Source organism: Lynx canadensis, chromosome F1, assembly GCF_007474595.2.
Source record: "Lynx canadensis isolate LIC74 chromosome F1, mLynCan4.pri.v2, whole genome shotgun sequence".
NCBI lineage: Eukaryota > Metazoa > Chordata > Mammalia > Carnivora > Felidae > Lynx > Lynx canadensis.
Window position 1 is genome coordinate 23,029,633 of NC_044319.2, and position 14,896 is coordinate 23,044,528.

The 14,896-nt window shown below is 39.3% G+C and overlaps 2 protein-coding genes across 3 annotated transcripts in view; one reads left to right on the plus strand and one right to left on the minus strand.

Moving 5' to 3' along the window:
* Positions 1-10,641, minus strand: part of SWT1 (SWT1 RNA endoribonuclease homolog) — a 102,072-nt gene extending 91,431 nt beyond the window's left edge. The window contains exons 1-4 of the mRNA XM_030302409.2: positions 10,508-10,641; positions 7,496-7,585; positions 4,536-4,616; positions 2,604-2,659 (exon numbers count right to left, since the gene is read on the minus strand). Of these exons, the coding sequence (XP_030158269.1) occupies positions 2,604-2,659; positions 4,536-4,616; positions 7,496-7,576 (218 nt within the window). The 5' untranslated portion in view covers positions 7,577-7,585; positions 10,508-10,641. The remainder of the gene's footprint in view (positions 1-2,603; positions 2,660-4,535; positions 4,617-7,495; positions 7,586-10,507) is intronic.
* Positions 10,642-10,816: 175 nt separating this feature from the next.
* Positions 10,817-14,896, plus strand: part of TRMT1L (tRNA methyltransferase 1 like) — a 41,566-nt gene continuing 37,486 nt past the window's right edge. Inside the window, exon 1 of one of the 2 annotated variants that reach the window (XM_030302410.1) lies at positions 10,817-11,284. In XM_030302410.1, coding sequence (XP_030158270.1) covers positions 11,068-11,284 — 217 coding nt within the window. In that variant the 5' untranslated portion in view covers positions 10,817-11,067. The remainder of the gene's footprint in view (positions 11,285-14,896) is intronic. The other variant, XM_030302412.1, reaches the window with a different exon arrangement.

Consider the following 14,896-nt stretch of genomic DNA (forward strand, 5'->3'; position numbering starts at 1 on the left):
TAGAATAATCCTAAAATAATCCTAAAAAATCCAGAAAGACCCCGAATAGCCAAAGCAATCTTGAAAAAGAAAACCAAAGCAGGAGGCATCACAATCCCAGACTTCAAGCTATACCACAAAGCTGTAATCATCAAGACAGTACGGTACTGGCACAAAATCAGACACTCAGATGAATGGGACAGAATAGAGAACCCAGAAATGGACCCACAAACGTATGGCCAACTAATTTTTGATAAAGCAGAAAAGAATATCCAATGGAATAAAGACAGTCTCTTCAGCAAGTGGTGTTGGGAAAACTGGACAGCGACATGCAGAAGAATGAACCTGGACCACTTTCTTATACACAAAATACATGAAAATAAACACAAAATGGATGAAAGACCTAAATGTAAGACAGAAAGCCATCAAAATCCTCGAGGAGAAAGCAGGCAAAAACCTCTTTGATCTTGGCCACAGCAACTTCTTACTCAACATACCTCCGGAGGCAAGGGAAACAAAAGCAAAAATGAACTATTGGGACTTCATAAAAATAAAAAGCTTCTTCTGCACAGCGAAGGAAACAATGAGCAAAACTAAAAGGCAATGGACAGAATGGGAGAAGATAGTTGCAAACAGCATATCAGATGAAGGGTCAGTATCTAAAATCTATAAAGAACTTATCAAACACAACACCCAAGAAACAAATAATCCAAGGAAGAAATGGGCAAAAGACATGAATAGACACTTCTCCAAAGAAGACATCCAGATGGCCAACCGACACATGAAAACATGCTCCTCATCACTCATCATCAGGGAAATACAAATCAAAACCACAATGAGACACCACCTCACACCTGTCAGAATAGCTAACATTAACAACTCAGGCAACAACAGATGTTGGCGAGCATGCAGAGAAAGAGGATCTCTTTTGCATTGCTGGTGGTAATGCAAACTGGTGCAGCCACTCTGGAAAACAGTATGGAGATTCTTCAAAAAATTAAAAATAGAACTACCCAATTGCACTACTAGGTATTTATCTAAGGGATACAGGTATGCTGTTTCAAAGGGTCACATGTACCCCAATGTTTACAGAAGCACTATCGACAATAGCCGAAGTATGGAAAGAGCCCAGATGTCCATAGGTGGATGAATGGATAAAGAAGATACATACACACACATATACATTTGATGGAGTATTACTCGGCAATCAAAAAGAATGAAATCTTGCCATTTGCAACTATGTGGATGGAACTAGAGGGTATTATGCTAAGCGAAATTGGTCAGCCAAAGAAAGACAAATATCATGTGACTTCATTCATATGAGGACTTTAAGACACAGAACAGATGAACATAAGGGAAGGGAAGCAAAAATAAGATAAAAACAGGGAGGGGGACAGAACATAAGAGACTCTTAAATATGGAGAACAAAGGGTTACTGGAGGGGGAATGGGCTAAATTAAGGAATCTACTCCTGAAATCATTGTTACACTATATGCTAACTAATTTGGATGTAAATTAAAAAAATAAAATTAAAAAATAAAAAATATTTTAAAAAATTTAGAAAGTAATAGTCAATGTAATGTGAAATTTATGACAGAATGTACTTCAACCGATAATAATATAAGAAGCAAAGTATCACAAAGAAAGAAGACAATAAAAAAAAAAGCTGAAGAAAAGCTAGAGGCAAGTTGAATTTTCTTGTTTTTAGCAAACATTGAGTTTGTGAAGCAGAAATTTTATGTATATACTTAATGCCATTTTATCATTTTCCCATAACTCCTTATTTTCAGAGAAACTATGATCTCATCAACTTTTATTATGCATACTTTTATAATTATTTGTACCCTATTAGTGGCAAGAAATGCCTTCACCACAAAATTCTCTGAAATTTTTATCCAAAGAACACAGAAACTAAATAAAAATAATCTCCACGGTTCCTACCATTTTTCCCCAAGCTATCTAGTTGTGGCCATATCCTCTTTAATTAACACAGTTTTGAAACCATACCAATTCAATATGCACCACATTCTCTTCAGAGGTAATATGTAATTCATCTTTAATTTATAACATTTCTAAACCAGCCACACAACTTCTTCTATCACTATATGTAACAAAGTCATGAAACTTCTAAGGGTGAGTCAAAATCAAATCACCTGAGATAAAAATTAGCATTTTACTTGAAAGGGTCATTTACTTGAAAGCACAGAATTGTGACAAGACTTTTTATTTCACTCAACTTTTTATTAAATCTACACTAACATTAAGAAAATTCAATAATGAAGGGTTAGCGTCGGTCTCTTAGTTTCCGCTCAGGTCATGATCTCACAGTTTCATGGGTTTGACCCCCACATCAGACTCTGCACTAGAAGCAAAGAGCCTGCTTGGGATTCTCTCTCTCCTCCTCTCTCTTTATACCTCCCCAACTCATGCTATCTCGGTCTCTCTGAAATAAACTTTAAAAAATTTTTAAAAAATTAAAAAATCATAACCTGTGATATAACTAGAAATATTTATATGCAAATCAGTACTAACCAAAGTAAAAAAAAATTTGCAAATCAAAATATTTACTTTCACAATTCTAAGGCCCAAAAAGTAAAAAATATCAGTAAAAAGGAGGAATTTACCTTTTCACTTCTTGTCTTTTTATATCACAGTACAGAATGTCTGTATGATCCGATTTCTGAAAGAAAAAAAAATGTATCATTTAGGAAATATAAATTGTGCACTTTTACCACAGTTACAGGGGAAAGAGACTGGGAGACAATATTTTTTTCCACACCTATGTGTTAGTGAATAGGATGACACAACAATTTATTTAATCCTTCCAATAAATCCTGTGAGATAGATAATATCATCATTCCCCTTTTACAGATAAAGTACCCAAGGCTCAAATACAGCAAAGTATCTTTCTCAACATCACACAGCAAGTCAGCAGCAGAGCCAGGACTGAAACCAGCTGTGGCCACTATCTCTACTCCCCCACCTTGTCTCTCTATGTACTTGGGACACGGGGCCTCGGCACAAGGGAAGTAAGAGAGAAATAGGATATAGTCCCTGTCCTAAAGACTTTAAAGAATAGAGAAAAGTAGAAGCACATGCACGGATAACTTAACGAAAGGACATACCTCAGTGTCAAAGCAGAAAAATGCACAATAAGTTGTAAAAGAATTCAAAACATCAATCACCAAGACTTGGAACATACTTAAGAAAAAAGATGGACAAAATATATGCTAACGACTGAATATAGATGGAATAAAGATGAATGAATTAAGGAAAAAACGTTTTCCCAGCTAAGAAAGCTTAGGCATTCTAAGAAGCTGCAGACGACTGGCGCACATTCAGCAGAGAGAAAATAAAACAACCTACCTAGAAACAGAAGGACTATTTTGAGGAAGAAAAAAGAGAACTGGAGAGTTAAGGTGTGACTGAATTTAAGAAGGTCCTAAATGACAGACTAAAAAGTGAGTGAAGATTTTTCAACAGAGGAGAAATATGATGAAACCTATGCTTCAAGGAGATTAATATAGAAACAATCGATTCAAATAGCAGTGCCACTGTACAAAAACAAATTCTTAAAAACAGAATTCTACATTCACACAACTTTCACAACTACTTTCTCTCATTACCTGCAAACCTGTAGCTATCCCCACATACACCTACTTTCAACTTGAGTGTAGTTAAGCACTTCACCAACCACCCCTGAGCTAGCTTAATGTGTTTCTAATTATTTATGTGACTCTGGACTTGGCTCTGTCGCTATAAACAATTTTGTGTCCCTGGACAAGTCACTTAACCTTCTGGATCTGAAAACACAAACACTACATATCTGCCATCGCTATCTCACAAGAATATTGTAAAGCCAAATATAATTATATATGGGACGAGACTTTTTAAAACTATCTTAATTTATATCCATGTTGTCTGATCCCACATGGTAGGTTCTATTTTTCTTCCTCAAAATAGTCCTTCTGTTTCTAGGTAGGCTGGTTTATTTTCTCTCTGCTGAATGCACTCCAGTCATCTATAGATTCTTAGAATGCCCACGCTTTCCTAGCCAAGAAAACCTTTTTTCTTTAACTCATTCATCTTTATTCCATCTATATTCAGTCGTTAGCATATATTTCATCCACCGTTTTTTTCCTAAGTATGTTCCAAGTCTTGGTGATTGATGTTTTGAATTCTTTTAACTTATTGTGCATTTTTCTGCTTTGACACTGAGGTATGTCCTTTTGTTAAGTTATCTGTGCATGTGCTTCTACTTTTCTCTATTCTTTAAAGTCTTTAGGACAGGGACTATATCCTATTTCTCTCTTTCTTCTCTTGTGCTGAGGCCCTGTATCCCCAGAAAGAAATGAAGGCCTTGATTAGTGCTTTTTGGTGAGAAGGAAGAAAAAAACTAAACACTGGTTTATTTTTTTTCTACTGGCTATCATAAAGTATAAAGAAAATATGAGTAAAAAAGTCGTGGGGGAATTTATATCATAAACTTTCCAATTATACATTAAAACTTTAATATAAATACTGTTTAGAGTTAGTTATAGTATATGAACACTTACCAGTTTTCTCTTCTCTGATGAAACAGACCTTACACAGCAAGCTGAACTAGGAGAACTTGAAGCTTTTTTCTCTTTCTTATCCTAAGAATCCCAAGTGGAAAAAAGGAAAGAAAGACACAAAATAAAGTATAGTGTAAGTGTTATTTAACCATTGTTATTATAAATTAATATTCTTTCTATATTAATAATAACCTTCAGGGGGGGAAATGTTTAAAGGCACACATCCTTTGGTAAGAGGGAGGGAAATTCAGCCAGAAAGAAGACAACTAGAAATCAGAGGATCTAGATGCTCTTGAATTAGAGATGAGATAGGATACAGGTGTTACAGCAGAAGACAGCTGATGGCTCAGATAAAGGTACGGGGAGGTGGCACTGCCATGGTGGAATTCAGTCTTTTATAAAGCAAAATCATACATCCAGTTATGTTTCAGTGGATCCAAAACTCAGCAGACCCGGGACAAACTCTGAGTACCTACCATGTACCAAAGCCATTCTAGACAGTGGGGACAGATTAATGAACAAAAGCCCTTGCCCTCATGGAGGTTAAAATTTAGTGCAGGAATTTACAAATAAACAAGTAATAGATTTAGTGTCGGATGATGCGATGGAAAACAATAAAACAGAGAAAGAAGGCAGGAAGGGCTGGAAGGTGGGGGTGCAGGTGGCTGCAAATTTAAACAGTAGTCAGAAAAAGCCCCACTGATAAGCTGACATCTGACTGGAGACCTAAAGAAGTGAAGGAAAAAGCCGCATGAATATCTAGGGAAAGAGCTTTCAGTTCAAGGGCAAAGCCCCCGAGGCAGTATGTGCCTGGCTTGTTGGAATAATAGCAAAAAAACACAAAATGGAGAAAGCAATGAGAGAATGAAAGGAGATGAGATGGGGAGAGCAGATTGCTTTGTTGGCCCCAGCTAGGACTTTAGCTGTTACTCTGGGGGAAATGGAAGACCACCAGAAAGTACAGAGCAGAGGAGTGACATGATCTGACTTACATCTTAATAGGATCATTCTGGCAGCTTGCTGAGAAGAGAACATGAGGAGGCAAAGGTGGCAGCAGGGAGATCAATACGAAAAGTACTGGGACAACCTGGAGAAGCAAGCTGATTGTCTGGATCAAGGTGACAGCACAGGAGGTAGTCAGGCTCTAAATATATTATTAAGAGAAAGCTGATAGACTGGATGCAGGTAGAGGATGATGACCAGGACTTTGCCCCAAGCAACTGAAAGAATGGAATTGCAACTTACTAAATTGGAAAAACCGAAGCTGGGCATTTGAAAGGTTATAGTTTAAGAAGATGAGGAATCAACAGAGGACACTTCCAGGCAGTCATCAGTGTGGAGGAAAATCAGGAGAATATGGTGTTTCAAAAGTTAAGTGAAGAAAATGTTTCAAGGAGAAAGTGTAATCAGCTATGTCAAATACTGCTGATGGTTCAAGTCAGATGAGGTCTGAAGAGCAACAAATGGATTTAGCAACATGGAAACCACTGCTGCTGGCTTTGATGAGAGCACATTTGGAGGAGTGATGGCAACAAAAAGTCTGATTCAAGGAGATTAAAAGAGAATAGGAGAATTGCAAATGGCATGCCAATTATCAGTGCCAAATAGAAGATACATAAACCAAAGATACCATAGTACTGTAAGGCCATACTCCAGGGTCCCCTTTCCAATTATCCCTATATCTGGGAGGTCAAATTAGTAATCAGATAGTTAGTAAGAAAGGAACAAACATCAAAAAGTGTAATGATCCTTAGTCTACTTTATCCAGGTGATGTAAAAGCCTTATGAACTAATCTGCTACCACAGAAATCACTTCTATAGTGAATATTCACCTTTGCTAGACTTTAGTCTCTTCTTGGATGGTAATATAGCATAAACATTGTCTAATTCTGATGATGCACTAAGCAGACTATTCAGAGAGTTTATAATAAAACTAATTGCAGGGTTTTCGTTTGTTTTGGTCACATAAATCATGTTTCAGTCTTGTTTCCTAGAGATAACATTTCACTCAATTAGTTGGGACACCCTAAATTTCATCTGCTAAAATACTTCTAGTTTGTCTGGGCGGTTCAGTCGGTTAAGTGTCCAACTTTGGCTCAGGTCATGATCTCACATTTTGTGAGTTCGAGCCCTACATCGGGCTCTGTGCTGTCAGTGCAGAGCCTGCTTCAGATCTTCTGTCTCCCTCTCTCTGCCCCTCCCCCACTCACTCTCATTCTCTCTTTAAATAAATAAATAAACTTAAAAAACAAAACAAAACTTCCAGGGAGCCTGGGTGGCTCAGTCAATTAAGCCTACAACTTCGGCTCAGGTCATGATCTCACATTTGTGAGTTCGAGCCCCATGTCGGGCTCTGTGCTCACAGGGCATAGCCTGGAGCCTGCTTCAGATTCTGTGTCTCCCTCTTTCTCTGTCCCTCTCCTGCTCTCTCTCTCTCTCAAAAATGAATAAACACTAAAAAAAATTTTTTTTAAAGTACTTCCTAAGGTAATGTGTTGAGAGTCACAGAGAAAGGCACATGGTGAGCATGCCGTCCCTACCTTTAGCCTCCCCCACACAGGGTAGCCTATTCTGACTGATGAGCATATAATCTTATCCAGTGCTGAGTAAATGAAGAAGGAGACACACAATAAAGGTATAATGGTGAGTTATTTCTATGTAAAGGAGGGCCTAGAACTCAAGTCAGGAATGGCTAGGCAAATTACATACCTCTCTAAGCCTCAGTTTTGGCATCTGTATAATTGGGATAATAAAGTACCTACTTCACAGAGGTGTGAGGAATAAATAAAATAATGCAAGAATGGGTGAAAAAAAAGGATGGGAAAAACAAATTACTTCTGTCTCAGAAGGGCAAAACAAAATATTTACATAGCTCATTTTAAAACTGAGGTATTTTTTTCTTAACACAAAAGTGAACTGCAAAAAAAGGTATCTTTGGGACAGTAAAGCAAAATTCTTACTTCTACGTCAAAGTTGGGTGATGCGGTGCTGCCTTTTCTCCGAGACTTCTCTTTTTTTCCACAAGATTCTTTGTTGGACATTTTGAAAAGCTAAAATAAACATTAAAAACACATTACGTGTGTGTGTGTGTGTGTGTGTGTGCGTGTGTTTTACCACCACCACCATAAAATACGTTAGAAATTCGTCTTCTTTCAGTTATACAAAGACTGGAGTTTTACAAAATGATTTCCATTTTCTAACCATTCCCAAGACAACAGAATTCTCTCATTGTTCCACTTTATTTCACTTACAGTTTCCCTCATAATGATCTCTTCCTCTACTTCAGTTTCATCTACCACCTTTTTAGGAATGACTCTCAAAACTGTGCCTGTAGCCCTGATTTCTCTCCCAAGCTTCAGATCACCATTTTCCAACTGCCTGCAGAACTGCTGTATTTTGCATTACCTACACCTCAAAACCAGTTAGTCCTAAGTCTTTACTCTCCTGACACACCCTCTACACTCAACTCAGTGTGCACCAGAAGCTTCCAGTGCTGGAATAGAAAGCCTAGGGGTTGGAAATATCATCAGGTCTGTTGGAACGGGAAGATAGACAGGAGTCTAGAAGCAAAGCCCAAAGGAGAGTTTATTGCTGACAGTGACACATATGGGGACTCTGAACATAAGAAAAGCTTTAGAAACCAAACAATTGCAATTACTCATGGTCAATCATGACCACGGTAAGTTAAGTTATATAAAATAACGCAAGTATACTAAATCAAACTTTTAGAATGCTTTGATGAATGTAAAGAGAAAGAAGGAAAATGCTGATAGCTAACAGAAATGCTAACAGTAAAAATTAACAAAAGCATATTCAACATAGATTTCCAAGCACTGATCCTTTTGCTTTGTAAGATAATGTATGGCAATAACTGAATTCACAGTTGTGCTTCCAGATGAGAGTAATAATCTCCTTTTTCCTTCTCTTGTTCCAAGGATTCTATTCCATGTTGGGGAAAGGTATAATAAAAATTTAACTGACCCAAGTTAGTCTTATGTCACTGCTTTGAATACAGAAATAAGCCCAATTAAAAAAAAAAATCACTGAAGATAATGGACTATCCAAGCAAAAACACCTACATGTTTACCATGACAAATGTTTCATATTTATAATGGTGTGAAAGTCATGTTGGTTTTATGAAAAAATATAAGCTCAAAAAAGGGGAGACTTCCTGTGCTGGCCAGCCTCCAAAGTGGCTCCTGATGATCTCTGCTGCCTGGTAATTACACTCTTAGGTAGTCCTCTCACAATAAATAGGGCTGACCTGTGTCACCAATAGGAATTGCTATATGGCATACGTGGCTAAGTTATATAAGACACTGTGGATTCTGTCTTTCTCTTACCCTAGGGAAAGCCAGCCACCATACCATGATGACTTTTAAGTAGCTCATTGAGGCCCACCAGTGAAGAACTGAGACCTCTTGCCAAAAAAGAACCAATTGCCAAGCATGTGAGTGAGCCAGATTTGAGGCTAATCCTGAAGCCCTAATCAAGCCTTTGAGTGGCAGCATCCCTGGCTGATATCTTCACTGCAACCTCATGAGACTCAGAACCAGGTACCCCAGAAAGCCACTTCTTAATTTCTGACACACAGAAACTGTGAGGTAATAAACACTTGTTGTTTTAAACCACTAAGTTTTAGGATAACTTAGGCAGAAAAGATGAGTAATACGCTCAATATAATTCTTCAACTTTTAAGATTCTTTTTTTAAGCTGTCTCAAGAGCACAGAGCACACTTAAAAGTTCTTATTGAAATTCCCAGAGTCCACACACTAAAATCTAACCCTTTCCATCTTCTGGTTTCCAGCTGATATACTGAATCAAGCTTTCAATTAACCATCTAGCCTTTTAGAAATTAAAAAAAAAAAAAAAACAACGTTTGGATGATGCACAAATATAATTAGCCACTACTTATTCCTATAAGATATAACTTTAACAGTCAATCCATGGGTTCAACTGTTTCCATTAAACTGGGGAGGAAGGGAAAAAAAAAAAAAAACAACAACCCTCCAGATACACTTCCTAACTATTGGGCGGGCTGGGGGAGCTTCGGCAGGTGGCAACTAAATTCCTATGACACTCTTAAAGTGCCAAATAATCACACTTGCTCTCACCTGGGCTCTGAAACAAGTAGGAAATAAGGAGACCAATGAGATAAGTAGGCATTTAGTATCAGATTTATTAACTAAGAAAACCGAACTCGAAGTGTGGAAGTGTGAAACTAAAGGGGGCTTCCTTCTCCTCCCCTGCTGCCTATAACATTCGGACCAGTCCCAGGAGGAGCAGCCAGAAAACTCCAGCTTTCCTCTGCCTGCCCCAGTGGTTCTGAATGAGTGAGGCTTGGGCTCAAGCAGGCCAGAGAGTAAGACAAGTACTGGGGCCAGGGGACTCACTGGGCAAATGCTGTGGGGAATCTGAATCGCATCAATCAAGTGACCTAAAACTCAACACACTCAGAGCTCTGGTTATTAAGTCTAAATACAAGCGTAGGGCGCCCGCGCGCGCGCACACACACACACACACACACACACACAACTTCCCTACCCACAGGACTCTTACAACCACAGGGCAGTGCTGATAATAGGAATCTGAGGTTAAAGCAAAATAAAGACAAAAGGAGAAGTGTTCAGGTTACGGTGTGGATGAGGGTGCGACAGGAAGCGCAGACCCCAACTCCAAGTCAACCAGACTGGCAGGCAAGCTCGTCAGCAGCTCGTAAACCGACGCGGCCCACGGGCTCCGCAGAAACAAACCAGACCTTTGCTCTGAGCGAGGGGCAGCTCGAGAGGCTGACCCGAGCCAGAACCACACCCTTCACTGAGCTGGCTCATTCCCCGGATCCGCCCACAGAGTCACCCCGCCCAGGCTCGAGGGGCCCCGGAATCCTCCGACCAGCTGGCCATCCGCTAGGGTACCAGTGTGAGAGAAGTGGAAACTTGCCCAGCCAAACGTCAATTTGCGCCCCAGTTACCTTACTCGCGCCCGCGACGGTGGCAACTCCAGAGGCCCAGGACGTCCCCTGGTCCCGATGCCCGCTGGGAAATGTAGTTCTGCACTCGAACCAAGACTTCTCTACTCGAACGCTCCGAGCGTTTGTTTAGTTTCGCGTTTGCTTCCTCCAAGGACTTGGAACTCGGGCTCCGCCCCCAGGTGGCGCGCTGCACCCTGGGTATTGTAGTCTTGGTTCGCTTCCGTGGTTGACGGCTGGAACGGAGACGCACCGCGGAAGCGGAACTCCGTTACCTCATTGGATGCCGCCCCGATACGTTACTGCGCAGGCTGTGGTGGCGTCGTAAAGCCTCGGGGAAAGGGAAGCGGACGGCACCGCGAATTGCTGCCTCTGGCTTTTTATTTTTCTGCTGACAGGATTTGGTCACTGGTTCTTCATCTTTTGTCTGTTGCACGCATCCAGCCCTCCCCATTTGCTTTCCCACTCCTTGGATCCAGCCCTCTGGGCTTTCACGCCAGTTCTCTCACCCCGCCGTGAGCCCCTCCTGGTCCCCGGGCGGGCCTGGCACGGAGGCGGTAACTATGGAGAATATGGCGGAGGAGGAGCTGCTACCCCAGGAGAAGGAGGAGGTGGAGGTGGCCCAGGTCCAGGTCCCGACCCCAGCTCCGGCCCCGGATTCGGCCCCGGCCCCGGACTCGGCTCCGACTCCGGCCTCGGCTCCAGCCCCAGCCCCTGCCCTGGCCCAGGCTCCGGCCCTGTCCCCGTCCCTAGCCTCTGCCCCTGACGAGGCTGAAAGCAGTAAGTGCAGGAGGCCCAGATCTTTCTGCCGCAAGAGAAGCGAGAAAGTGCGCCTTGCTGGGGAGTAGGGGAGGCCCTTCACTGGGATGGTTTTTATGGGGAAAGGCAGGTTTAGGGATGTGGGGGGAGGAAGGAGGGACCCGTGTAGTGGGTGAAGCGGGTACAGAATGGGAGAAGGCATCTCCACAAACCTCGAGGACATCATGGTAGAGTATTTGTGGAGGCCAGGGGTGCTGCAGATAGAAGGAAATGATGAGGTTGAGGGCTTTTTCGTTAAAGGGGGTCTTTTCTGATAGGAAAATAGGAAGTTACACCTAATTTGGTAGTTTCCCTCTCAGCCCCGTCTGCCATGGTTCACGAAGTCCTTCGAAAAGTGACATGGTAACCGAGGCAACCTGTTTACTGTAGTAGATCCTAGCTGCCAGATTTAGAAACCATTGCTGTCAAGTAGCTTTTATGCTCGACACGCACAAATAGATGAGTTTTTATTATTTAATTTTCTTCAGCACCTTGCTTCCAAAAAGAATTTGAGGCTGATAAGTAGTTTAAGAAAGGGTCGACTAAATTACAGATGTCTTCCCTCAGACATAAATGCCAGTTGAGTTTTGTACTCCAGTTCCATCAGAAGTCGACTGTTGAAAATTATTAGCCCGTTATTACTGTGCTTCTGTATGTGCGTGCATGTTTTGTAAGTGGTGATTTAGGGGACCGTAAGGAGTAACACTCAAGAATCTTATGAATGTTTTAAATGTAAAGTCTAAAGGTTTTGTTTTGTTTTGTTTTGTTTTGTTTTGTTTTGTGGGCCATAAATTGACCCTTAATGCTCTATCTGAATTATAACAAAATGATTTAAATTAATTCATTTTCTTTCCTACTTCTAGGCCAGTTGTGAATTTAATGTTTATAAAACACTTGGATAGTTATAGTTTAATAGAGTTGTGCAATTTTAAAGCCATATATAAATTGTTATAGTAGATTAAATAAAGAGTAGAGCTGATCACAGCAAAGACAAAGACAGCGTGCCTCTGGTAGGCCCCTCCTCCTCATACTAAATCAGAACTGCTAGGTACAAGATAAGGACAGTTGCTTCTTCACCCACAACTACAGCTGGGGTTGGGAGTGGTACATTTTCCTGAGTAAGTAGCCTCCCTTCCTCCCCTCCAGGTTGGATTTGTTTATATTAATCAGAATTGGTTCAGCAGCTTTAGGGAATGCATGCTTCTTCAACTCCCCACCAGCAACAATATTTTAAACATAGTTTGGGAAGATATATATTCTAGAATTTACAAGTATGTCATTTGAGGAATGTATGATGTTTGAGAAACCTGAAAATGGATTACAGGGACAAATATATAATGATTTAGAAATCTGAAATGCATTGGAAATACATATTAATCTCACTTTAAAAATTATTTTTATACGGTCTAGTTATTTGAAATCAGTCTTAAGTAGGCAGGATGAAGATGACACATCTGAAATAGAATTGAAAAATGAGGAAAAAGTAACAGAAGTTGTAAAATAACCTCCTAGCGTTTTGGATTCATCTGTTTAACAGGAGGTTTGCCTATTGACTTCTGGATTATTAGTGTGTTAGAAAAAGTTTGAGTGATTTAACTACAGATTGTCTGATATCTACTATTTTGAACCAGAAAGTAATTTCAGGCATATCATGAATCTTTAGACAGATCTTTGAGAGTTCTTTCTAATAGTGGACCAAAGAATTTTCATTGTTCTCTTCTAACTTATCACGTCCTTTTCTCTTATTTTATACTACTTAGAAAGATTTCAGAAAGCATATCTTTACATAGTACTGTATATCTTGTTTCACATACACAGATCTTTGAACTTTGGAAGCCAAAAGCCTTTATGACTACAAATGAAATGGATTGGTTTATACACATGGATTCATTGCCTGAATCTTACTGTCTCATCTAACAAAAGATTTTGCTCAAATGGGAAAAAAAATTTGCCTATTTATAGAAATTTTCTCTTCATAAAGTCACTTGAACAGTACCTAGTGTAATAAGTTAACCAATAACATACGTTGCTCTTTTTCTCTTTTAAAAATGAAGTAAAAATTTGTCTTTTAATAAATTTGAGTAGGAATATCTGATGGTGCTGAATTGAATTCCAAAATTACTGACTTTAGTATGCTACTGCATCTAAAATTGACTAATGATTTTTAAAAAATATTTAACAAACTGTAGTGCCTGCTGTGTGCAAGATATTGTATTAGGCACGTAGCCATTACAAAACTGAGTAAGGCATAGCCCCTGCCTTCTTACTGCTTATTTGTGGAGGAGACAAATAAGGGCACAAATTATACTGAAGAGTTAAAAAAAAAAAAAAAAAAGAAGTGGGAGTGAAGCTTGGAGAGGAATAGGCAGGAAGGTAGCAATGACAAGAACAGAATTTAAAAGGCTTAAGGTTCTAAATTGTATAACCTAATTGTATAATGACTATTAGCGAGCCCTACGGTTTACCGTTTTCTGTCTAGTTAGGGATTTTTCCTGTCAATTTTCATCTCCTAGTCTTGTATTTGTATTTTCAAGCTCCCACTTAGTAAATATTACTTTCCTTGGAGATATGTATATTCAAGTCTCTCCTTAAAAAAAAAAAAAAAGAAAAACTACAGTCCCATCTATCTCCTTTTTTATACTGCCACCTTTTTTGAAAGAAATAATCTATATGGTTTTCTATATTTTGTGTTTTTTTTCTAGTCCCATTGTATTCCACAACACCTCACTGAACCTTTTTTGTAAAGGTCACTGGAGACCTGCTAATACTAAATCCAGTGGTCTTTTATTGGTCTATGCAACTATTTGTGATACTTAGTGTTGAACATTTGTCTTTTACATTCTCTTTTCTCTTGGCTTCTATCTTATCTTGATTCTCCTTATCATTTATTCTTTTTGAATCTACCCTCCTGATTGTTTTTCCTTAGTGTCTCTTATGTTACCTGCATCTCTCCATACCTCATTTCCAAATTGCATCTATTTATACTAATCAGCAGAGTGTTCACAGCAGCTTTGGGTAATGCATCTTTGGGTAATAATCTTGGGTAAGATTTATTCATATATTCCAAAGTTTACAAGTATGACATTTGAAGAATGTATAATGTTTGAGAAACCTAAAAATGTGTTACTGGGGCTGGACTTTGCCCTTTTTCTTCTCTTTTTTCACAATGTTTTTTTCCTTGGGCTTTCTTAAGCTCCTAGTTTCACCTTACGCGTATTTATGATTTATATCCCTCTTGAGCTCCAAAAACAGTTCAACCGCATAAACTAAACTCGAATATGAATACTGGTATTACCTCAAACACACTATGTCAAAAACTAAATTCCCTTTTCTCCTTTCCTTTTCTACCCAAAATATTTTCCTCTTCCTTCATTGGTTAATGGTACCATTATTCTCAACTATATAAACTTAAAATCTTTTTAGAATCATTCTTGAACTTACTTTTCATTCACAGTTATTTCTCAAATCCAAAGTTCTCTGGTTTTTTTTTTTTTTCTTATAACCATCTATTCTGTACCTTTCCATTGCTAATTCTCACTTCATTACTGTCTTAGGTTCTACAGCCAGAGATAACCTCCTTAAATGCATTCAGAT